The following is a 26,034-nucleotide window of genomic DNA, read 5'->3' on the forward strand; positions in this document are numbered from 1 at the left end:
CTTGTGACTTGAGTTTGCTGTCCGACATGGTTGGTGTAATTTGGTTATGCCACATAGGTGAAGTGCTTGAGCTCTGGGAAATAGTGAGATGGCCGCTTCTAATACAGCAACCATCAACAGCCAAAGAGATGCACAGCATTCCCAGCTGCTGCTGAATCAAGGATCTGAAGCCAGGGCTAGGCACAAAGTCTAGTTGCTTTCACAGGGGCAGCTCCATTCTTTAAAAAAAAACATTTTTTTGTTACATAAGGACCTAGTTACGAAAATGTGATAATGCCCCATTAATCTGAATGCGGTCCATTTACCAATGACACATGTTAAAACAGTATCATAGTTTTCTAAATAGGCCCCATAATTAGGGAAGGTAATTTTCAAAGGAGTTACACATGTAAATGTAAGATACAATCATAGCAACTTTCAAAAGCCCATTTATGCACTTAAAATGCACTTATGAGCATAAAATCTGTTGATAGGTCAATGGCATGCATTTATATTAATGCATGTGTAAATGCACTTTACCCATTTACATGGGTAAAGTGCATTTACACATGTAAAACCCAGTTTTAAGTGTGTAAATCCTTTTGAAAATTACCCTTTTAATGTTCTTCCTACATTTTGCTGATGATTATTAAAAGAATCCTATTCAATGTTTGAAAAAAAATGTTCATTTGCAATATATGCAAAGAGATAGTATAATTTTTTTTCTCACAAACTACAAGAGCTGATTCAAATGTATAATATAATTTCACAGTAGAGCAATTCCAAAGAATTATTTTAATGGCTTCATTTGTGAATATTTGATTTAGAAGGCATAGGGAGTTCAATATTCAAAAGAATTTACTCAGGTAAATAAGCAATTATTTAGGTAAATCCTTGGAGCTGAAAACTGACCTCCCCCCCCCTTAACACTAAATGGCTAAATCTAGCTGCCAAGTTTCAGAAGGAGATGAGGAGCGGGCAAAAAAGGTGGACATGGGGGGAGGTCAAGCAAGGCAGTGTAAATATGGCGGATTTGGTTTTCCTATTCCTGTGCATAGTTTCTGCTATGCACAGTCTGCCCACTTGTAAAGCAGGGGCAAAGTTTGCAGATACTTTTGTATATGAGCAATTTGTCAACAGTTTCCCTTTGAAAACTAGCTTGCAGGTCCTTGAGTACAAAATGACCTGCAGACTTTCAAGTTAACTGGATTCCCAAAGTAAATATGTCAAGCTGAGCTGCCCTTTTTTTTTTTTTTTTTACGTGATTGTATGGGATAACACAAATAGTCATATGTTTCTGTTGCAGGAATTCATTGATCCCGGATGACCCTGAGGATTTCCAGGCCACACAAGACAGTGAAATATGCCTGCTGAAGTCCGGCGAACTGATGTAAGTAAAATGACTATTGTCAGTAAATCCCTAAGTGATTAAGAGGCATGCATTTATATTAATGCTTATGTGTGAAGCAATATACAGCAGGGTCTACGATCATAATGCTTTTGGAGGCACCAGGCCAAAGGCTGAGTGCTTTCTGGTTCAAACGAAAGTGCCCCTAGAACTCCATGAGTGCACACTTAGGACAACTCCAGTAAAATTCCCGACTCCCTCCAGCAAACAGTAATTCTGAATGCTGAGCTGCTAGATCCACCTACCTTCTGGTGCATTTTGCCTTCTCTGTTTTTCTTGCTTTCACCTTCGCCAATGTGTTTCTCTTCATTCTCTCTCTCTCTCTCTCCCTGCTTGCCTTCAACAGATCTTCCAGATTTGTACATGTAAGCCCACTAGCTTTCTCCTGTTTTATTTTTTTTCTAGCTTCATTTTTACAGGCATCCTTACTGCTCTTCTTCCTTTCATGCATGATGAAATGAAACTAACTGTTATATCTGTCCTATATGTGGAAGCCTTTGTTATCGGTTTTTATTTTATTTTTGCCTGGGAATTTCAATGTTAGAACAAAAAAGATATATATTTAGAGATGAGCTTTGTTTTTTTCGTATCAGTTCGGATTTCGGTTCAGGCGCTTCGTTGAAAATTTCGTTTTCCCATGGATCGTTTTCTGGCGGCACGGATTGGGAAAAACGAGTTGGAAAACGAATAAAAAAAAAAGAATCGAGGGGAAATAAAAAAATTGGAAAAAAACCATCCCAACCCTTCAATTTTACTTTATTACAAACCCCCCACCATCCCGATCCTTCCCCAAGACTTACTAAAAGCCCTGGTGGTCCAGCGGGGTCCCACGAGCGATGTCTCCCTCTTGGGCTGTCGGGTCTACCACGAATCAAAATGGTGCCATTGGTCGGTCCCTGTCACATGGTAGGAGCAATGGACGGCCGGCGCCATCTTGTGCTCCTTCCATGTGACAGGGGCCGACCAATGGCACCGGTTGCCCCTGTGACATCGTAAGGGCAAAGGGCACTGGCACCATTTTGAATACTGGCAGCCGATGGTGCAAGTGCAGGAGATCACTCCAGAACCCCCGCTGGACTACCAGGACTTTTAGTAAGTCTTGGGGAGGGATCGGAATGGTGGGGGGTTTGTGATAAAGTGAAATTGAAGGGTTGGAGTGGGTTGTTTTTTTTTAAATAAATGTGCCCCTCCCCCCACACTAACCCGAAAAATGAATTTTCCCCGAAGTTCGGGGAAAATCCGTTTTGGGGTTCGAGTCCCCTGAACCACAACGAATTAGGCAATTTTGTCGAAATTGCCTAATTCGTGATAAACGAATGCACATCTCTAATATATATATATATATATTTTTTTTTTTTTTTTTTGCCTTCATTATTCATTTTTCTTCTGCAATCTTGTGGTAGTTTACATCCTGATACAGAAAATAAAATTAAACAAGAGACACAAATTATGTCGATCTGGGTGTTCTTCTTTTCCTTTCACACTCACTTACCAACTCCCTGTGGAAGTGAATTTATGCAGGGATTGTGTGTTGTGTCATGTCCAATAATAGCCTGTTATTTGATGACCAAGAACAACATCAGCCTGCACTAGTACCTTACTGATATGGCGCCCTGTCTTGATGTATGCAACCTTTCATCATATTTACCTTTATTTGTCTAGTATCAGTTGAAAGGGAATCTATACAGTCTGAGTGCTATGCAGTATCTCAGTCAGTATGTATGTGAAATAGCTAATCACCTGGTATCAACTGGCAGTCATTTTTTTAAAATTCTTTCATCAGCATTCCAGAATTATCCAGAATCTGCTGAAGGAGCCGCCTTAGCAAGCAAGTTGCAGATTATCTTATACTCATGGAAGCAAATTGATTCATACTGGGTGTGATTTCACAGATAATATTGCTGACTTCGCATGAGCCAATAATATTCCATTCTGTGTGAGGTAATTTGTGACACTGTTGCCTAGCCAGACTGTTCCCAAGAGTTCGGGAGAGTGTCAGGCGAGCAGCTTAAGGAAAAAAAGCTAATAGTTGGTAGCACCATCTGAGGTAATACGAGATTAATGTTATTGTTTGCTGAAGTAACAGGCAAGAAAGGCAGGGGCATCACTGTTTGCATTTTTTACCTCAAGCAATACGTTTTGTTTTGTTGTTGCTATAAAGTTTAACAGCACCTGTTCAGTGTTGCTGTGTGTTCTGTATAGGCTAAGATTGCCCCTCAGCATGGAAGAGATTTTAAATTTTGGGGAAGGCAACAGGGAGCTGTTCATCAAGTCCAGCACCTACAGCACCATCCCCATAACTGTGACGGAGGAGGGCGTTATGATCAGCTGGACATTCTCCTCAGATATGAAGAGCATATCCTTCAGCGTGGTCTACCAGGAATCCGATGATGCACCGCTGGATCAGTGTAAGGTAAGGCCCAGGTGCTGACCTTGCTGTTTCCTGGTATCAGGCAGAGTGGCTTGACCAAGCTAAAAGTTAAGTGTCCCTATGCCATAGGCAAGGGCATCATACAACTGGAAGGTCTAGTTCCCTGATATTACCCAAGATGCTATCACTTCAAGAAAGCCAACCCCAAAAGAAAGTGATGCATGCAAGGGTCTACAAAAACATAGTATACAAGCGCCATTTATCAGAGCAGTCAACCAATTTGCATATGAAGACTGAATGTGAAAATTATCAAATAGCACTGTCCGCAGTTGCTGAGTTAGCTGGTATTCCCATTTTTTATGCAAAGCATTAATCACTTACATTGGTCAGTAAAACAGCAATAGCATAAACCGCAGTACAAATATTGAATTGACTACTTTTCCAAAACAGAATTATAGGAATGAGGGAGGCAAAGGCATAGCCCACGCCACTTCTAGCTATACTAATACCATGAGACAAAACTGGATCCCCGGGGGTCAGTTATTACTTGTTCACACTGGTGTAAGTTCAGGGGGTACTTTTGTACCTGCCGACCTGCTGATTTTCAAAGGAAGATTAGCCGGGCAAGTTCCCTTTCAAAATTGACAGGAACTTGTGGGTCTTGCACCTGCAATTTTTGTGGTGCAACTCCTCATGGAAAATGATACGCAGCGATTTTAAAATCAAACCTACGGATGTGGTGTCCCTTCTATGCTACTGGAATGGCCCCTTCTTCCTGCAGCTAACTCTAGCCACCTAGAAATAACACAGCAGTTTGCAGCCAGGGTGAGGGGGTTCAACTTTTACCCCCAAAGCATCTAGCTGAGTAATTCCTTCACTGGCTGATGGGATCCCTTTGAATACTGCCTTTTAGAGGACAAAGTTCAGAGTTCTTTACCCAGGAGAAAAGGTATTTCCTGTTCGTACCCCGGATCAGTCCAGACAAGTGGGTTTATGCATCCCTACCAGCAGATGGAGGCAGAGAACAAAACTTAGATGCACTGCTACATAACCGAGAGTGCCACCTGCAAGGCCCTCTGTATTTCTCTGTCTCCAGCAGATGGTAGAGGTGCATACCTGCAGTCTGGAGGTGTTTGAAAAAAAAAAAAGGAGAAGAAGAAGATTCAGCTCCCTGAGGTGTTAGGTTTCTTCGTGGGCCATCTCTTGGGTAGAGCAGGGTGAGGGGGGGGGGGGGGGGTTGGCAATCCCTATCAGGACTCGGTCCTTATTTGGCAAGGGGGATAGATAGCCAGGGGTCCTGGTTCCCTCTCCCCCTCTGGGCCCTTTGCTCCCTTGGTGTGCCTGGTTCCTCAGCAGGTAGCCTCCAGAAGCAGGGGAATATTTATTTCCCCTTTTTTCTTTTTGGCCCTGTTTTATTTAAAAAAAAAAAGAAAGAAAGAGCAGTTAAGCCGGGAGAGAGGCTGCATCAGCGTTTGTGTGCAAGGCTGAGGAGCGGGTAAGTTTTGTTTTATCTGTCGGGAGGCAGGCAGAAGGGAGTGGACCTAATTGCCTGCTTTAATCGGGGTCGAGTTAGTGCTGAATTTCAACACCGGGACAGCGGTGAGTACGATCGCGGCGGCTGCATTTATTTTTAGGCCTGACTGTATGTGCGGGTCCGACCGCACCGGACTTGCCGGCTCCTGAGCAGCATGGTAGACTCTGCCGTGGCTGTGGTCTGAGGCAGACTCGCTTCAATGTGGCCTCGTTTTGCCGCAAATGTGCTTCGGGGGGGTGGGGGCGAGACTTCGGTGGGACCCCCGGGGAGCAGCAAAGTGCAGGCGGCTGGGTCGGCTCCTCAGGACCCGGGAGGAGGGGGGGGTATCAGAAGAGCTGGTGGCTATTTTGGCAGCACATGCAGAAGTGCAGGTTGCCATTTCTGAGCCTAGAATTCCCCTCCCACGCTTTTTCCTGTAGGAAAGGACCCTGCTGGTGGCAGGGGACGATCAAGACTCTTTCTTCTCAGACCCAGAGGCTTTTTCTACGGGTTTTGTGCTTCTCCTTCATATAAGGCTTATTTAGCCAGGAAGGAGTTAGGAGCAAAGAGGTCCTTAGCTAGGAAGTCCCGGATGGCCAGGAGGGCTAGAAAGCCTGTGGAGTCAGGAGGGATCCTATGGATGCTGGGACTCAGGCGAACCCTGGAGAAGAGCAACTCGTCAGATAGCCTGAATGATCCTGAGCAGCTTCAAGAAGGTCCGGTGGTACCAGACAAGGACCCTGTTAGTGCCTTGGGAGATCTGAGACAGAACCTGGACCAGGATCCATTGGAGGACTTGGGGGATCCCATGCAGGATCCGGATGCTCAGGACCCAGAGGAGGTTGCAGTCATAGAAGGAGATGACCCGCGAGTGGTACAGCTGTTTTGGAGAGAGGGACTGGATCCATTGATTCCCCAGATGCTGGAGGTGCTCGGCATTAAAGACGTCCAGGAAGACTTGGACAAGGAAGGAGTGAATCCGCTCCTGAAGGGTCTGCAAGGCACTCCCTACCACTTTTCCGTTACCAAAGCAGGTGAAGAAGTTGGTGGATTGGAAGTGGGAATCTCTCGAGGGGGGCCTGAAAGTCGCAAGAGCTATGGGGGAGCCATAGCTCTCGCGACTTGCCAAATTCTGCGGAGAAAATAGCAGAGGAGACCCCGGCATGCAGCGAACGGAGAGCGTCCGTGGCACACGCTCCGTTCACAGTGAAGATGAAGGCCCGGCACGCCATTTGCAGTGAAAAGGGAAGGACCCCATGTGCAGCAGGACGCGCTCCATTCGCGGCAAAGATGAAGGCCTGGCACGCTGTTCATGGCACACGGGGACCTTCCCTTTTCGCTGTGAATGGCATGCCGGGCCTTCATCTTCGCCGCGAACGGAGCGTGTCCTGCGGCATGCCGGTGAGAGAGAATGTGTGTGTGAGAGAGGGGAGGGTGACAGAGAGCATGATTGGTAAGAGGGGGTGGGGAGGGTGAGAGAGAGCAGGAGGGTGTGAGATAGAGCATGGGAGGTTAGAGAGGGTGGGTGGGTGGGATGCCTGAGTGTGGGTTTCAGAGAGAGGGAGCCTATTTGAGGGGAGGTGGATGCCGGGAGAGAGAGAATGTGTGTGTGTGAGAGAGGAGAGGGTGTGGGAGAGGGTGAGAGACAGCTTGGTTGGTAAAAGGGGGAGTGGGGGAGATGCTTGAGTGTGGGTTTCAGAGAGGGAGCCTATATGAGGAGAGGGGATGTGGGGGAGGGTGAGAGAAAGCATGGGAGGTAAGAGAGGGGGGCTGGGGGAATGCTTGAGTGTGGATTTCAGAGAGAGGGAGCCTATATGAGGAGATTGTGAAGGAGGATGTATGTGTGTGAGAGACTGGGAGCTCGTGTGTATGAAAAAGGGATTGTGTGTATGTGAGGGTGCAAGCCTGTGTGAAGGGATTGTGTATGTGTGAGACAGAGCCTGTGTGAAGGGCTGCATGAGAGAGAGACATAGGTAGCCTGTGTGAGGATGTATGTGTGAGAGAGAAAGGGAGCTTGTGTGGGTGTGTATGCAAGAGAGAGGGCCCTGTATGAGGGGATGTGTGTGTGCGAGAGAGTGAGGGAGCCTGTATGAAGGTGTGTGTATGTGGAAGGGACACTCTTACAGTGAATTTCTAGGGAAATTCTGCTCAAAATATTTAAAATTCTGCCACTTTAAGTAATAACTTTTGTCTGTAATAATTTAAAATGTAATTACTTAAAGACTATCATGTAAATTGTGTTATTTTGACCAATATAAAGTTTGCAGAATTTAGCAGAATTTTCAGTTTTTGTGCGCAGAATTTTAAATTTTTTTTTTGCCAGAACAGACCTTGGATTTATGGAGAATTCCCAAGATGGATGCAGCCATTTCAGTGGTTACTAAGAAGGCTACCATCCCGGTGATGGGGGCCGGTGGCTCTCAAGGACCTGCAGGATAGGAAGCTGAAGATTCCACTCATGCGGCTTTTTGAAGTCTCAGCTTTGGCCCTTCGGGCAGCGGTATGCGGAGGTCTGATGCAGAGAGCCTGTTTGTCCTGGGTGCCGAAAGCGCATGACAAGCGTTCAGGAACGGCATCTGAAGCGGCGCAGGTGACCCGTTTAGAGGCAGGAGTGGCCTTTCTGGCCAATGCTCTGTTCGGCATGGTCCGGATTTCTGCCAGGAGTATGGTCTCGGCCATGGCGGCGCGAAGGCTCTTGTGGCTGTGAAATTGGTCAGCAGTTGTGTGGTCTAAGGCCCAGCTGCCGAATCTCCTTTTCAGGGGGGAAGCTCTTCTTCGGGGAGGATTTGTAGAAGCTCGTGAAGCAGTTGGGAGAATCGAAGGGCAATAAATTGCCTGAAGACAGGAAGGGTCCTAGAAGTCCCCCACCCACCCATCAACAAATCCCAAAAATCAAGGTGAGAAAACAGTACCTCTTGCCGCTGTTTATTTGTACACAGATGTGAAGCAGTGTTGAAGTGGCAGTGGTTGTCAGGACCTGCAAGTTCCTTTCGGTGGTGTAGAGCACGCATTTTTGTCAAGGTGGTGCTTCAGATACACCCCAGTAATAGGAAACTGTTGCCACCTCACCTAGATAAGCATAAAGAGGCTGATCCTGATTTTGGCCCATTGCATGCGTAGAAAAAGACGTGACTCCCTTCCTCTCCACCCGCCAGCCCCTACTGCCTCCTGCTGCTAGCTGTCTGATCAGGCTGCAAGGGAGGAGGGTCCACACCCTAGAATAAAACAGTTCCCCAGTGACTGTAATGGGGGAAGAGAGTATATGAGGCAAGGTCTCCAATGCAACCCCAATGCCACACAAGTAGGGGCTCCTCAAACACCCCCACTCCTTCTATTTGAAAACACATCAAGTTGCCACACACCAGAAACAGTTCAGTCCTTCTCTTGTTCCTCAAGAAGCAAAATTTGCAGGACAAATATAACTACCCATAATTCATAACAATATGTTCTCATAAATGCATCAAAGATTATAACTTAACATCTCTTGGCTTCCATATTCAAGATTCTTACTTTGTCTGCACCTGCTGCCACCCTATTGTTTAAGCATCTCTTGCATCGGTTGTGATTCTGCTCTGCTCCAGTAGATCCTTGATTTTACTATAAATACAACCAGCACCTATAATGACTCTGTCTTCCTACCCTCCTGAACTATTATAGCTCATCTTGACTATATAGACTGTCAGAGCTATTGCTGGTTTATTGTTAGTAAATTTTGATTGTTTTGTTGTTTATGTATTTTTATGAATGTTTTTACTGGAAGCCGCATAGGACATGGCATAAGGCAGCCTATACATGTCTTAAGTAAATAAATAAATAAATACATTTACTACTACGATTCAGTTAACTATGCTCAACCCTTAACTGTCTCTGTACAATTGCCCAACCTATGTGTTTTTTGTTCTGGATAAAGGGAACATATTTTCATAATACTGCTATAACTGTAAATCTGATCCAGTTGTGCTTGTAAGTGACCTTGAGATTAATGTTACTCTTACTGTACGTGATTCAAATATGTTTGTAATCCATCTTAAGGCCATTCTTGGTAATAGGCAGAATATCAAATGTTTCTATATAAACAGGCAATGCAGTATATTTTAACAACAATTTGTTACTTGTGAGGGCATTTAAACTAACTCAGTCCTTCCCAAGGGACAGGCAGAATAAAGAGGGAGAGAATAAAACCTCCATCTCCTTAAAGATTGATGCCTTTCAATGCCCCCGATCCCTTTTGTTGATATAAAACTGTAAAAGTTCTTTCCAGTGTACAAAGCTTCTTTGTTTTTTTTCCTTAATTCTATCAAAGGCCTTTTTTCAGTTGAATGTCTGCACTGAAGTTGTGTTGCATGGATTAATACCGACTGGAGAACATAGAGGTTATTTCAGTTCTGGTGAAAAAAAACAAACAACTTTCCCTACCCTAAATTACAGAGGGATGTGAAAGTTGCAACTGGCTGGAGATTCCCAGCTTGTAAGCACTGTCTCAATCCATCGTTTTTTCAGTCACCGCTCATCTCAGGGAGGCTGCCCAGAGTAGCAGTGGGCAGCATGACAGAGGAGCGGTAGAAGTAGTGTTAAAAGTTCTGCTGTACTAACCAGGCAAACATAATTCATCTAAGCTTACCTGTTTCAAAGGACATTAAAATAAGCAAAACACGATCCAAGTGGAAAGCTGTTGAAAATCTTTTTCTCCCCATCTCGACAGGTCCTTATTCCTCTGACCCGTTGTAACTCCCATAAGGAGCTCATCACAGGGCAGGTGAAAGTCAGGAACCCTGGCGTTTACACTCTGATATTTGACAACACCTTCTCCAGGTGAGTGCGCGTCGGGTGAATCACCCTTTGTGGAATATTTTGCACTAAAGACAGGAGATAGATGCTGCCGGCCATATGGGAGGCAGGTGGTGAAATACCAGGGTGAACCTTAGCCCACAGCATGTTAGGAAAAGCTACAGTAGCTAGAAATTCACAAAACATGAGTAGTAAGGTGCCTAGGAATTTTAACCAATTCATTAGTCTAGGCAAGTAATTAATGTAATTTATAAGTGCTGAGAGTTCCATGTTCGTTCCCCTTCCAGCAGCATCCAGTGTTGCTTTGACAGTAATATAACACTCACATAATAGTCTGACAGCGGCGTGAGTAGTAGGGATGTGAATCGGGCTTCGGATGATTGAAAATATTGTATGATATTTTCAAAATCGTCAGAAATTGGGGACTCCCCCAAAACGATAGGAAAACCCCATGATATTGTTCGTGGGGGTTCTCTTATCGTTTTGGGGGAGGGCAGGAAAAACGGCACATAAAAATAACCCCTAAACCCACCCTGACCCTTTAAAACTAATCCCTTAGCTTCCCCCTCCCTCCCGACCCCCCCCCCAAAAAACTTTTTACAGGTACCTGGTGGCCCAGTGGGGGTCCCGGGAGCGATCTCCCGCTCCCGGGCCGTCGGCTGCCACTAATCAAAATGGCGCCGATGGCCCTTTGCCCTTACCATGTGACAGGGTATCCATGCCATTGGCCGGCCCCTGTCACATGGTAGGAGCACTGGATGGCCCGCGCCATTTTTAAAGATGGCGCCAGCCATCCAGTGCGCCCTCCATGGAGGGCGTTCGAGCGGCGGTCTGTAGCTCTCTCATGCAGAGAGCAGGTCTCAGATGGGTCCAACAGCTTCTGGGAGCTCAGGAGCTACCTTCGGACGAAGCATAGCAGGCAGAATGCCTGGAGGCTATCATAGCGTATGGGACGGAAGCTCTGTATGATCTTCTGCGTGTACTAGCCAGGACCATGGTTTCGGCGGTATCGGCCAAATGTCTTCTCTGGCTCCGCAACTGGTCGGTGGATGCCTCTTCCAAGGCCCAGCTTGGTTCTCTGCCCTTCAATGGCAAATTACTGTTTTGGAGATGAGCTGGACCAGATGATTAAATCACTCAGGGAGAATAAAGTACATAAATTGCCGGAAGATCGACCTCAACCGACCAGAAAGTTCAGCTCCACTCGAAGCCGTTTCCGAGGTCAGCGACGATTCCGACAGTCTAGACCGGTGAATCAGAGACCACCCTCCTCCTGGTCACAAGCCTGATCTCATTCCTTTCATGGCCGACGACTAACCCGGGACGCCCTCTCCCAAGGGACAACATCCAAGCCTGCCAATGAAGTCTTGCCAGCCCACTCTTCAATTCCCAAGATAGGGGGATGCCTGTCTCTTTTCTACGAGGAGTGGGTCAAGATTACCTCAGACCAATAGGTCCTCGATATTCTAACAGACAGCTACGTTTTAGAATTTGCGCGACCCCTAAGAGACAGGTTTCTTTTCTCTCCCTGCGGTCCTCAGAAGCAAGCGATAGTGCACCAGATGCTAGATCGGCTCCTCAGCTTAGGGACGTTCTACTGGTGCCGGCGACGGAACAAGGGTTAGGCCATTATTCCGTCTACTGCATAGTCCCCAAGAAGGAAGGCTCTTTCTGCCCAATCCTGGATCTCAAGATGGTCAACAGGGCTCTCAAGATACCACATTTCCGGATGGAAACATTGCGCTCTGTCATAGTGGCCGTGCATCGCAGGGAACTTCTAGCCTCCTTGGACCTGACGGAAACTTATCTTCACATCCCAATCCTGAGGGATCATCAACGTTTTCTCCGCTTCAAAATCCTCGGTCAGCATTTTCAGTTTCAAGCCCTGCCTTTCGGTCTGGCGACCACACCTCGCACCTTTACCAAGGTAATGGTAGTGGTGGCGGCGGCGCTGCGGAGAGGGAATTTTGGTTCACCCGTACCTGGACAATTGGCTCATCTGAGCGAAATCCGAGGCCCAGCGTCAACAGTCGGTCAGCAAGGTTCTGAACCTCCTCCACTCTCTTGGATGGGTCGTCAATTTTGCCATGAGCTGCCTGGCCTCCTCGCAGAAGCTCGACTTCCTGGGGGTGCATTTCGATACCAAGATGGGCAAAGTTTTTCTCCGCCAGGAGTGAGCGCATTCCCTTCTCAGCCAACTGCAGCGGTTCAGTTGCCTCTCGCCCCCGACAACGTAGGACTACCTGCAGGTTCTCGGTACTATGGCTTCAACTATAGATGTGGTTCCTTGGGATTTTGCACATATGCGTCCTTTGCAGAGGGCGTTGCTTTCCCGCTGGAAGCCGGTGTCCCAGGATTTTCAGGCACCCCTGCCACTTCCGGAGGGGCCAAGCACAGCCTTTCCTGGTGGCTACTTCTGGACCATTTGTTGAAGGGGGTGGAGCTGGAGATCCCCCAATGGATCATAGTTAACTCGGATGCCAGCCTCTCCAGTTGGGAGGCAGTGTGCAGGAGGAAATCGACACAGAGACAATGGACAACATTGCAGGCTGCTTGGCCCATCAATCGCCTGGAGACCGGGGCAGTTCGCCTTGTACTGAGTCGGTTCCTTCCTCTAATTCAGGGCAGGGCCGTGAGGGTGCTCTCAGACAACGCAACCACAGTGGCTTACATAAATCGCCAGGGAGGCACAAGGAGCCGGCATGTCTGACTGGAGATGGTCAGCCTGATGGAGTGGGCAGAGCTCCACCTCTCCCATCTGGCGGCTTCTCACATAGCCGGGGTGGACAATGTCTAAGCGGATTTCCTGAGCCAACAACGGATAGATCCGGGAGAGTGGGAACTCTCTGAGAAGGCGGTGGACCTCATTTTTGGCAGGTGGGGAGTTCCCCATCTGGACCTCATGGCCACTCAAAAGAATGCAAAGTGCCCATGGTTCTTCAGTCACAGAAGAGAGCACAGCACGGAAGGTGTGGATGCTCTAGTTCTCCCGTGGCCTCAACAGCTCCTACTCCACGTGTTTCCACCATGGCCCCTGATCGGGAAGGTGCTTCGGAGAATAGAGTCCCATCAGGGGTCAGTGGTTCTGATTGCACCAGAGTGGCCTCGGAGGCCATGGTTTGCGGACCTGGTCAATCTAGCAGTGGAGGGGCCCCTTCGGCTCGGGCACCTGCCGAACCTCCTCCACCAGGGTCCCGTATCTTTTGACCAGGCAGATCGCTTTTGTCTTGTGGCATGGCTTTTGAAAAGCACCGGCTGGGGAGACGTGGGTACCAGGAGGATGTTATTTCTACCCTCCTCAAGGCTAGAAAGACTTCCACGTCCATTTCATATGTCCGAGTCTGGAAGATTTTTGAAGATTGGTGTGCATCTGTGCCTGTTCTCCCACGTCAAGCGTCCTTACCACAGATCCTCTCCTTTTTGCAGCAAGGCCTGGATAAAGGACTGGCCTACAATTCCCTGAGGGTCCAAGTGGCTGCACTAGGGGCCTTGGTCCCTCGCCTGCAGGGAGCTCTTCTGTCTTCTCATCCGGACATAGTGCGTTTTCTGAAGGGAGTGAAGCACGACAAGCTACCGGTCAATTCAGTGGCACCTTCATGGGACTTAAATCTGGTCCTTCGGATTCTCGGTGGACCGCCTTTCGAACCTTTGAAGAGAGCGTGTCTGAAGGATCTCACTCTCAAGGCCATGTTTTTTGTGTCTATTTGCTCTGCCCAGAGGATTTCGGAGATCCAAGCATTGTCTTGCCGGGAGCCTTATCTCAGTTTCACAGACTCCGGAGTTTCGCTGACCTAAGGTTGTGTCAGCCTTCCATTTGAATCAGTCGGTGGAGTTGCCCTCCTTCTCTGACGAGGACTCCAGAGAGCTTCGGTGCCTCGATGTCAAGCATGTCCTTATTAGATCCATGGAGGTGACGAATGATTTCCGCCTCTCGGACCATCTGTTTGTCTTGTGAAGAAATCCCAAGCGAGGACACAAGGTGACAAATCCTCCATTGCGCAGTGGTTAAAAGAAGCTATTTCCTCAGCATATATCGGGTCAGGCCATTCTCCTCCGGATGGTATTAGAGCTCATTCACTCCGTGCACAAGCGGCATCTTGGGCAGAAAGTCGATCGGTCTCTCCGCAAGAGATATGTCGAGCGGCTACTTGGAAGTCTTGCATATCTTTGCGCATCACTACCGGTTGAATCTTGAAGCACCGGTGTTTGGCTCTTTTGGTGCTCAGGTAATTCAAGCTGGGGTATCAGGGGCCCACCCTATGTAGGGAAGCTTTGGTACATCCCACGGTCTGGACTGATCCGGGTACGAACAAGGAAAAGAAAATTATTCCTTACCTGCTAATTTTCGTTCCTGTAGTACCATGGATCAGTCCAGACGCCCTCCTAAGGTTAAGAATCTACTGGGGTTGGGGTGTCTAGCAGCTCAATTACACAGATCAGATAATTCAGTACAGTTTGTAGAGTGCTGATCGTTCTTTTTGCGAGTTGTTGTTCTTGCTGATTAGTTACAGGTTCAGGTTGACAGTTTGTTGGTTGATATCTTGATCCATATATCCAAGATAAAGTTCCAAACAGATTACAATGGCTTAAAAATAAAAGAGTTATTTTTAAAGCTATTTCTGCCAAAAAAAAATGTTTTCTGTATGTGAATGGCGGTTGTAAAATGGATCAGTGCACACACTACCCGGTTTTGCATGTGCTTTTATGTATAAGGAGGAAAGGCGTTTTTGAGGCAAAGCTGAGGTATTTTCTTACCTACTCTTTGATTTTAAACATTATGCTGTAAGTGTACACACATTATGCAGGCCCTCCAAAGAGGAGGATGTGTATGTTTATGTGAGTAAATGTGTGCGTGAACTCTGCCAATTACTCGAGAGTTTTCAATGTGAACTCACGTGGGTCAGGTCACTTTGGAAATACTCAATGAAGTCTGTATGTACAATGTCTATACCAACTTTATTGCTATGCCAGTTGTTTCAAAATGCAGAGCAATAAAGTTGGTGTAGACATTGTGCATACAGAAAAACATTTTTTTTGTGCAGAAATAGCTTTAAAAATAACTCTTATGTTTAAGCCATTGTAATCTATTTGGAACTTTATCTTGGATGTATGGAATATAATGTTTGCAAAACAAGAAAGAAATGCAATATAGAGTTTACCTTAAAAACAAAAAAAATTGGATTAGACGGTGGAAAGGGTAAAATTAACTGTAAAACATTTGCAATCTACTGTGAGTCTGAAAAATTTTGATTTAATCTGCAGTTCTATTCAAATCTACCACAAAATTAATTTGTTAATTTTGCAAATGCATTTGCAAATTTAAAATGATAGAGATGTTAGAAACAGGCCAGAGAAAGGCAACCAAAATGGTGCAGGGTCTGCATCAAAAGCCATATAAGATAAAACTGGAAGACCTAAATATGTGTACCCCAGAGGAGAAGAGAGATGGGGAGAGGGCTAGGATACAGGCTTTTAAATATCTGAAAGGAATTAAAATTTCTCAAGAATCAAGCTCTTTCACCCACACTCAGGCCTGTAGCTTGCCATCCAGCTCTGTCCTACAATCGCTATCCTCTTATGTGTAACTCCTGGTTATTTGGGTGTGCATTCAATATTTAGTTCCCCTGAATGACCTTGCTATTATGGGCACAACACTTCTGAGCTGTAAGTCAACACTTAAATCTCTTACCTCCTCAAAATGCCCGAGATTTAAGTGCTACCAAGCCACAAACAGGTATAGTCCATGGAGGGAAACGTCTTGTATGCCAGGGCTTCCCAAATTGTAGGTCAGGACCCCATATGGGGGTCACAAAGCTATCATCTGGGGTCACAAGTGCTTCAAATGGCAGCACTCTTCAGGTGCCAGCAGCAGCAGCAGCAGCAGCATTACTGTGGAAGTCACTATGGGTCCTGTGAGCCAGCATACACTCACAGGCCCTGCAGTGTCACTGCCCTTGCATGAGTTTCTGTGGTAACAGGAAGCTCTGTATAAGGAGGAATTGGGCCACTGCAGAGCCTGTGAGCTGACTTTCATTACTACTGCTGCAGTCGCTTGCAGATCACATTCACCCCCCATGGGGGGAAGGGAGGGCTGAGTGTGTATGGGCCAACAGAGATTGCCACTGCTTTTTTCTTCTCACCCATCACTGAACCTGTCATAAACCTTCCCCTCTCTTCCCACCAGTTGTCATCCACTTTTGGCCCAGCACCCAAAGGAAAATATTGCTGCTGACCCTGGCCAGGGGAATGTTTAGAGAAGGAGCTATGGAAGGGAAGGATGAGATTCAGGAGGAGTTTGAGGTTTGGATAAAGTGGAAAGGGATTAGTTGAAAAGGGTAAGAGAGGGATGAATGACAGAAGGTCAACTATAGGTGTAAGAGGAGTCAGAGGGGCTGAGAGGGGATTATCTGGTACAGTTAGGAAGAGGGGCTATGAGACTTTCCCTTATAAACCTGCATTCATGCATAAAACCTACATTAATATATATATATATATATATATATATATATAAAGGGGCAGGGTTTGTGTATGTACAATGTTTGCATGAACTTTTATAATATAGAAAACAAAATTTCACTTATAAGCTGGGGGATATGAAAATGGTTGGAGTGGGTGAGAGGGAGGGGATGGACTGTTGAGGCGAAAGCAGCAAAGTTTGAGAGAAGAGGTCGGCTGGAGGGGAGAAGGTTAGAAGGAGGGCCTCTAAAGAGGGTGGAGGTTGGGAGAAGGGATCAGCTATAGTGCCTGGAGTGTGAGAAGGAATGATTTGCTTTGATCATACTTTGGGGTCATGTGAAGTTTCAAGTACTAAAATGGGGTCACTAAGGCTAAAGGTTTAGGAAGCTATGAATGCTTTCCTAATACTAAAAGCACCCCATTTTAGTACTGAAGGAGAGGCCAGGCACTTTAAAGAGGGCACCTTCTCTGGTAGAGAAGATGAGGTGCCTTGCACTCCAGCAGAGAGCTGTGAGCTGCAATTAAATGAGAGTGGCAGACCAGATTGCATATCTATGGCAGGACATCCAGGGTCTAAAGGAAGTGGTGCAGGAGGAAATGCAAGAGGTCCAGGGCCTTGGCAGAATGTGGCGGGGGGAGCTTCAGAGCACGATGGAGTCTGAAGTAAGATGCTGCTGTGGTTGCTACAGTACCATCTGCAGCCTGTATGGAAAGCTCAATGATAGCCATCAGGCCTCTGCCTGCACCAGCATTTGCAGCAGCAGCACCATCACCACCCTCGATCTTGTCACCACCTGCAGTTGTTCCAACAGTCTGGTGGGAGGCTTCTCAAACTGGCCGCCATCATCCATGATAGGGCTTCGTCTTCCACTAGGTACATCACCTGCACGTGCATGATGCCTCCAACATCTACCACCCTAGAGGAAGGCTCCTGCCTCTATAAGTGCACAGGTGGGGACTTCCCCCTCTGCTACCACAGGGATGGACACTTCATGTGCTGCTACTGAAGAGGAGAGGCACACCACAGTCGGCAGGCCTTCATACTCTGGCTCCTCTCGTGTCAGCTCTCAGGAGCTACTCTCCACTTCACAGCCCTCTTGCATCTTTGACCCCACTCCCCCACCCCACCTGCCTCTGCCCTCAGTGTCTGTGCCCTCCGAAGGCACTAATAGTAGTGACCAGATACTGCTGTGGAGAAGCACTAGACTGGGCCAATCCAAGGCACCAGAGCCATCCCAAAAAGAGAGGATGGCCTAGGAAGCATTTATTTATTTATAACCCGCTTATGCAACAAACGCCAAACAGCATACAAAGAGAACACTCATAAGATGAAAAAACAGATGAAAAATAAAATAAACCATCACGTTACAGACAAACACTCACAATAGCTTGAAGAAAAGGAAATAATAACTCAATCACTGAGTCAGCCTAAAATGCTTGCTGGAACAAACATGTTTTAACATGCTTTTGAAGGACTGTACACTCTGTCAGACGTAGCTCAGATGTGAAGGAAATTCAGAGCGCTGGCACCGCCATCGAAAATGTACGTTCCCTCATATTTACAAGACATGCCTGATGAATGGAGGGCATATCTAACAATTCCAGTTCTTAAGACTGTAAAGATCTGGTGGGGTTATAGACCCAAAGCATCGCATTAATCCAAGGAATAGTGTCCAGCGAGAACAACTTGTGGACCAGAAAAGCAATTTTGTACTTAATCCTTGATTGTACAGGGAGCCAGTGAAGATCTGCAAGAATGGGAGAAATATGATCCCTAATGCCTTGGCTTGAAATCAAACGAGCTGCGGCATACTAGAGCAGCTGCAGTGCATTAATTGTACAAGGTGGCAACCCTAAATAGAGAGAATTGCAATACTCCATCATTGCTTGCACTATAGAACGGAACTCTTCGGGTTGTAAAATATTCTTTAAGTTCCTTGTAAAAGCCTGATTTGTTTTCTATGCACAAATATGGTCTGTAAATAAATGCACCTTCACCACTGAAAATTTCTTTGAATCAGTCTGGCGATATATATCCTGAAATTCCTCAGTGCTCAGGTCAGATGCCTTCTGTTGCACTCCTGCTCGTGGGCCAAGCCGCGAGCAGGCGCTTACCTCCGCAGCCTGGAAGCCGCCGATGTCCACCTGTCCTCATGCAGCATGGAGCCGCACCCCGGACCTTTCCACGCGGCAGGAGGATGCCTTCCTTTTTTGGCACGGCGGAACCAAGCTGATTTTTGGAGCAGATGGAGCCGCTGACGTCATCTCCACTGTGGCTCAGAGGCCGCAGTCCTCAGTCTCCCAGGTGGCTGGAGCCGCTCTTTAGCCTGCCTCCCGCAGCAGGGAGAGCTGCCTCCTCCATCGGGGTCTGTTCCGCGGCCCAGCCCTGCTTCTCAGAGTCGGCAGTATGGCTGCTGTCCAAGGTCCTGCTTCCTGGTTCCTGCTTCCCCTAAGGGGCGAGGCCGTATCTTTCTCCAAGATTTAAAGGGCCTGCGGCCGGATATGCCCCGGGCCCCACCTGGACTCCTCCCTGGGCGTCTCCTCTTCTTCAGCCCTACTTAAGGGCCCAACTTCCTCTCTAGCTTTGCCTTCGCAAGGAGTTGTTCCTTCCTGGACTTCCTGCTCTCTACTCCTGCTTGGTGTTCTTCATGGGATCCCTCTTCATTATTCCTTGTCTCTATTCAATCCGTGTTCCTGATGTGTCCTGACGTTCCGGTTGTTCCTTTTATCCTGCTGTGCTTGATGTGTCTTAATGTCTTTGTCCAGAGGTCTTCTGAGGCTCCGTTATCCCATCCTTGTGTAGTCCGTGACCACCCCCACTGGGGTGTGTAGGGCACCTGGTAGGAGGCTCCATCTAACGGGGTTGAAGATCCTCCTCGTCCATTGTGTCCAGATGTCCTTGTCTCGTTCAAGGTTCCAGATTGACCCCTAGTGGCCGTCTTCAGCCCAACGTCGGGATACCCTCTGTTGCGTCTTCCACGCCGGGTCGGAAGTTCTGCCTTACACCTATTGACCCGTCAGGTGCGTCGATCATGCTGGGGTCCTGAGGCTCAGTCCAGGATGTTGTTACTTGGCGTGTTAGCCAGATGCCTTCATCCTCCTGTTCAGATGTCCGTCTGCTGTTCTCGGATTCCTTGAGGGGCTGTCGTCCATCCTGTGCTTGTTGCTGCTCTTGAGTGAGTGTCTCCAGCAACGGGAGGTCCTCCGCTCTCCTGGAGTCCCGGACTTTTATCTTGTCTGATTTTAGCCTGTCCTCATCATTGTCAGTCCCTGTGTCTTCATCAGCTCCGCTGTCTTCAGTGTCTACATTTGTTTGAAGTCCTCGTCCACCTCTGCCTCTTGTCTGGCTTGCCGCCTCTGCCATTACCCAGTGGCAGGTCTGAAAGGGTTTGAAATGGTTGGAGGACTACTCAGAGGCCAACCTTGCGTGGTTGGTCTCACTGAGGCTGTGCAGGTCGGCGGGGGCTTGGTCTCTTCTTCAGTTCCAGTCTACTCCCAGATGAGGCTCCGTTTTACCACAAGGGCACACACCACTTGTTCTGCAATCAGAGAGCCCCCTAACGCTCCCTCCCATCGCATTGTGACACCTTCTCCTCCTCAAGATGGTCATCTAGTCTCTCTGGAAGAGGCAGACCTCTGATTTTGGCAAGATTTTGAAGCATAACAGCAGGCTAGAAAGATCACACAGATTTTGCTGCTGTAGAGAAGACATCCCCCTTATCTCTTCAGGTAGCAGAAATGTGTTTTGAATAGGCCTGAGGTTCTCTTGAGGACTATCCTGGTTTGCTGGTGGGCTCTTCTGCTGCAGCTATGGATATGTGAGTGCGATCATGAGCCAGATTTTGAGTGGATAACCTTTATTGCCTGTAAGGGAGAAAATAGGGAAGAGCTGTGAGATATCCCATGGTGATAAGCAGCGGGGCTGTTCCTAGGTAGAGGCTGGAATGGTCAGGGGTGGTTCTATAATGAGGCAGGGTGAGGCGGCCGCTTCAGGCGGCAGAATTTTGAGGTGGAATAAAATGCTCCTCTCAGAACACCGCTGTGACATCTGCCTCACACTGCCTGCCCCTGCCGCGGCTGCCTCACACTCATACCTGGGAACTCTCCGGATTTGGCCCGGAGATTCTGGAATTCTGAACAAATTACCAGGTCTCCGGGCCAACACCCGGAAACTCTGGGTGCCCTGCTGCAGAAGGGCCAGAAGAGAAAGAGCCTGGAGCAGCGCATGCTCAAAGAAGCAGGAGCATCAGCACCCCTGCCCCAAGAAGAAAACAAGAAGCCCGGTGCTGCGCGGCAAGAAAGACGAGCAGGAGAAGATGCAGGAGGAGGAGCAACAGTGTCAGGCCGTGCGCTGAAAATAAAACAAGTGCAAAGCGGGCTGACTCTACCGGAGGAGGAGGAAGAGGAAGTGGAGCGCATGTCCCATGGGCCTGGGGAAAGAGGAGGCTACTGTGGCTAATGAGAATCGAGGTGAGAAGAGAGAATGAGAGTGCATGTGTGCATGGAAGAGGGAGAGAAGTGAATGAGAGTATATGTGTGTATGCATGTATGGGTGTGTGTGTGGAAGGGGGCAGGGGGCAGGGCAGAGGCAGTGGGGGATGGGGGATGGGGGTGCCATCTCATTCCTCACCTCAGGCAGCAGATTGCCTTGAGCCGCCCCTGGCAATGGGCCTCCTGGGCCTAAGTGATATTAGAGAAAGAATAAGGGCAGAGGTTAATAGCTGTGTGGTTGTAGTAAGCGCAGTATACCTACCTAGAAGCCATCCCTCAGGGATGTGAATTTCCTGGAAGCAGCCATGAATTCCTGAATTTGAGAGCATGCAGGCTCGTGAAAGGATCTCAGAAACCTGGGCCCTGGGTTCGTGATGATACCCTTGCATTGCAGACCTTGTTGGCTGCTGATGCACTTATAGGGATACGAGTGCACTTGATAGCCTATAAAACTGAGGGGAAGCATGCAAGATTGTAGAACTCTGTCATGATTTGTTGTTGTTGTTACTGTCTTTTCCTCAAAAAAAGCAGGCAAAAACTGATCAATACACATGGGAGTGTCTGATTGGCTTATTCCAGCTGTGATCCCTGGAGGAGTCTAGAAGGTGCCAGTAACCAAAAAGGCCAGGGCCATAGTGACTTTGAGATGTACTGGCAAAGTGTGGCCTTTCAAGGTAGAAAGGTGCAGGTACTGCTGTAACTGCTGGCATTGGTCCTGTATGCTCACTGTAGGGAGTACCTTCAACTCCTTCACCCTACTCTCCCCATTATGCCCCAGTCACAATCACCCCCTCCTCAGTATGTTCCAATCTGCCCTTATATGCCCCAGTCACCACGCACACAAGCCTCTCTGGAATGTGACATTCCCTGACAGGTTCCCCCGAAGAAAACCTACAATCTTTGCATCTGGCTGAGAGAAAAGCACACAACATTAAAGATTACAGGCAACACTTCTAGACAAGGGCCATGATTTCCCTGATTGTACAGCTCCCCCTCCCCCACCACTATCATCTTTGCCTCTCCTCCTAGCCTGCTGCAGTGTCCACTTACTGGGAGAAGCCAGCTGCCAAACACCAAGTCAAAAAAGAAAATGCAAGTTTGAATTTGGCGCATAAAATAGCTGTAGTAAAAAGTTTGCTTGTACATTCATGTGTAAATAGCAAAGTATGTGCAAAGTTCCAACTGTGCCCCAAACATGCCTCTTTATTGGAACATACTTTTGCTCATGAACACAAGTACACGCGCCTATGTCACCTTTTTGTAAATTCACGTATATCTGCTTGTGCTTCAGATATGCACATTAAGCTGTTTTTACGTGCATTAGCCCTTGGAAAATTCACTTGTGTGCATTATTTGTGTACCGAGTCTGAAGGTGAGCTGGCAGCTTTGAACTTCGCATCTGATATCACTTCAGTGTGGCTTCACTGAAGTAACTACATCTGCAAAGAAGATTAAGACTTAGGGTAGCAAAAATATTGGATTGCTAAGTTTCACAATAAAATGTCAAAAGAGTAAGTAGAAACAAAAATAATGAAGGACCTGATTCACTATAGGGCTAATTTTTAAAACCTGGCAGACGCCAATACCGGGAGCTACGCGCATGGCCGGGCTGTGCGTGCACCGCGCGCATTTTCCAAGCATTCCGGCCACACGCGCATCTCTCAGTTCGCGTGGAAGAGCCGGGTTTGTAAAAACAGGAAGGCTGGGGGAGGGCCGGGGCGGGGACTGGGCGAGGAGGGGGCGGGGAGGGGGGCTAGCTGGGACAGCGGCATTAGGGGTGGAGAGGGTAAAAGGGAGGCAGGGTAGGTAGGAGGTTAAGGAAGTTCCCTCCCAGTCCAATCCAATAAAGGAGCGGACTGGGAGGGAACTGGGGAAGGCCTGATCGTGTTGCCGCGCACTTCTAAATAAAATGCCCCCCTTTGCGTGCGAGTCGGCACCTGCGCGCAAATGCACGCGCCTATTTAAAATCAGGCGCGCATGCACGTGTGAGTAGCCAATTTTTTAACATGCGCACGTCAACACACGCATGTTATAAAATCAGCGCATCCATGTGCGCGTGCAGGGAACCGTGCGCAAATGGACGCCTGCGTGGTTCTTTGAAAATTTACCCTTATGGTTTTTTCCTACTCTAGGTCACAGTGAATCCAGCCCCAAAGTCTAATAATATTATTTGTAAATTACTAGAGAAGGAATTGATGAATTGGTCCACTTAGTTTAGCTTTATTACTAATAAAGCAAAAATAAGTCAAGATGTTGTCATTGTTCTGATATTGACCTTCTGTTTCTTTCCTTTTTTTCTGTGTAGGTTCATCTCGAAAAAGGTGTTTTATCATCTGACTGTTGAACGGCCAGTGGTCTATGATGGGAGTGATTTTCTTTAGTCTGAAAACATAAAGTTTTTTCTAGTTTGCTTTAAAGAAAACACTATAATATGTATGCACTAAAAATGGCAATAGTATAACTCAAGTTAGATGCAATATCTACAAAGCAATATTTGATTTTTGTGCACTAAGAGACTTTCAGGTTATTGGAACACTAAGGACATGATTTTCAAAAGCATTTACACGCTTAAAACTGGGTCTTACACGTGTAAATGCACTTTAGCCATGTAAGTGGGCTTTTGAAAATGACTACAGTATATGCCATTGAATTGTCAACAGGTTTTACCTGCGTTAAGTGCACTTTATGCACGTAAATGGCTTTTGAAAATTGCTACGATAGAATGTTACATTTACACACGTAACTCTTTTGCAAGAACTCTGCAACCACTGTTGGGATTTTGGAGGTAATTTTGAAATAGTTTACAACTATGCAGGCATTGTTTCCCTTTGGCAATTAGAAAGTGAAAGGGACGCATGTTAAAAGGGTTTGCATACCTTACCTTCTACCTGGGGAGGGGAAAAGTAACCCTCATACGTTTGAAAATTGAATTACAGATGCTGTTTATCTCCCTTGATCCAATTCCACCTACAGGAGTACCTCTTTTTCCTGTAGCTGAGGGTGCGGCATGCTGCGCCTTGTAGACTGTCAGCTGTGCTCGAGGAGGGCAATTTTCAGTTACACCAGTGGTTCTCAACCCTGTCCTGGTGACCCCCCCAGCCTGTCAGGTTTTCATGATATCCACAATGAATATGCATGAGAGAAAATTTGCATGCTATGGAGGCAGTGTATGCAAATTTTCTCTCATGCATATTCATTGTGGATATCATGAAAACCCGACTGGCTGGGAGGGTCCCCAGGACAGGGTTGAGAACCACTGAGTTACACCATTACACCCAGGTTAATGCCTGTGAAAATTCCCCTCAGAATCGACCGGTGGCGAAACTATGGACCGTGAAATTCCAGAGCCCAGATGCATGTTCAGATTCCTCCTCCATTTTGTGTCTGTGCGGGAGAATTTCAAAGAAAGAGAGAGTAGTTTTGAAAGCGCCTGCCTAGTTGAAAACTACACGGGTGGTTTTAATGGCACGTACATTCCCTTTGAAAATTCATGGAACACGCAGGCGGCAAAACCACCCTGTAGTCCGCATCTGCTCTTTTGTGCAGGCAGCCAGAGGGATGGAGGGATAGCGTGTGCACTTTCAAAAATGTCCTGTGTGCACGTTATTTTCCTCCGACATAAACCCGCAGAAAGGATCACCCCTTTTGTTATGGTGGCTAGAAGTCCGTGTGTTGTGAACTCCGTGTATGTACTTTTTAGCCACTCAGAGGAGAGTTATTCTCAGGTCGGTTTGCCCGGGTGAATCACTCTTTACCCAGCAGCCACGCACCTGTACAATTCATTTTGCTTTTTTTTAGAACATTGGCCATGTAGAGATATAAATAGATTTAAATTAACCCAACTACCAAACTCTCGCTCATAATGAAAAATGATATCAGTGTAGGGCTAACCAGTCTCTAATCAAATGCAGGCAGTACCATGAATGGCTGGTAAGTTCCAGGAATCTGGTGCACCCCAGCTGTGCCTTACGGAAGGGAAGTCTACAACATAGCTGCCAATCATTTAACATCAGATGTGATTTTGTCCCATTGGTCACAGTTCTTTATGATTATCAGGCTGACAATATAATTTCTTTTTGCATAGGAAGTACATTATTTAATACCAGGTGTGCATTGAATACATCTGTCCTTTTTGTTACCATCTGTATGCAGGAATCTAGCCCTTGTCCATGCCGTGGGCAATGAAAACGGGTCCTACTGGCCTGGAAGTTCTACGTTCCTCCTGTCTTATAAACTGACCATATAAGCTGAGAAGCAGTGTTAGAGGGGTTAATGACGCTGGCACAAAATCTGGGTACAAATTCCAATGCAAGAAGGGGTGCCCTGGGTTTGAGTTGCTGAAGTCGAATAGATTACTTCCAAAGAAGGGAGCTAGGTTGTCTCAAAAGTGCAGGTACAGCTACATCTGCGAATCTGTTTTATGTTGCTCCAATTAACGGTATCACTCCCCGCAATGAATCCAGTTCTTTGTAAGGCCAGTATGGCAACTAAAGCTCTGTATCACCATCTGCTTTGTATTGAACTCCCATGGGGAAGCGAAAGTTTGTGTTTTTAGAAACCCCCACATTATTTTCAGCTTCTCTCCCGACTATGTGTAAGCAAGTTTATATTGATCTTTATCAGAAACCAATCCATGCGAGAGAGATAAATACAGCGTCGACAACTCAAGAGGCACCTCAGGGAAAATGGTTTTCAAGAGATGTAATTAAAGGTGCACATATTTTAATCCAAGAACATAGAAAAACATGTAAAAAAATAAATACATGTAAATAAAGCACTTTTGAAGAAAATAAAAAGGAGACCAAGGAATAACACAAGCCAGGGAGTCTAGAGCCATATTGATATTTCAAGGGCATGTTTTGATGTCAGAGGCACCGTTCAGCTACTCGTCTGAACAGGAGGCATAATATCAGATCCCTTTTATAGCAAGTCCAACCCTCAAGGAAATGGACTCAGGTGTTGCTGCCTCTTGAACAGGAAACAGTGACGGAAACAGCCTGCAAATAAGCACATTTAAATGCCATTTCA

General features: G+C 47.0%; 1 protein-coding gene across 3 annotated transcripts in view; it reads left to right on the forward strand.

The window, feature by feature from the left end:
• FYCO1 (FYVE and coiled-coil domain containing 1) overlaps window positions 1-25,762 on the forward strand; it is a 231,330-nt gene extending 205,568 nt beyond the window's left edge. For all 3 annotated transcript variants that reach the window (XM_029589659.1, XM_029589661.1, XM_029589660.1), the window contains exons 15-18: window positions 1,286-1,369; window positions 3,590-3,800; window positions 9,974-10,083; window positions 23,312-25,762. In XM_029589659.1, coding sequence (XP_029445519.1) covers window positions 1,286-1,369; window positions 3,590-3,800; window positions 9,974-10,083; window positions 23,312-23,387 — 481 coding nt within the window. In that variant the 3' untranslated portion in view covers window positions 23,388-25,762. The remainder of the gene's footprint in view (window positions 1-1,285; window positions 1,370-3,589; window positions 3,801-9,973; window positions 10,084-23,311) is intronic.
• Window positions 25,763-26,034: the final 272 nt, after the last annotated feature.

This window comes from Rhinatrema bivittatum, chromosome 2 (genome assembly GCF_901001135.1).
Source record: "Rhinatrema bivittatum chromosome 2, aRhiBiv1.1, whole genome shotgun sequence".
Taxonomy (NCBI): Eukaryota; Metazoa; Chordata; class Amphibia; order Gymnophiona; family Rhinatrematidae; genus Rhinatrema; species Rhinatrema bivittatum.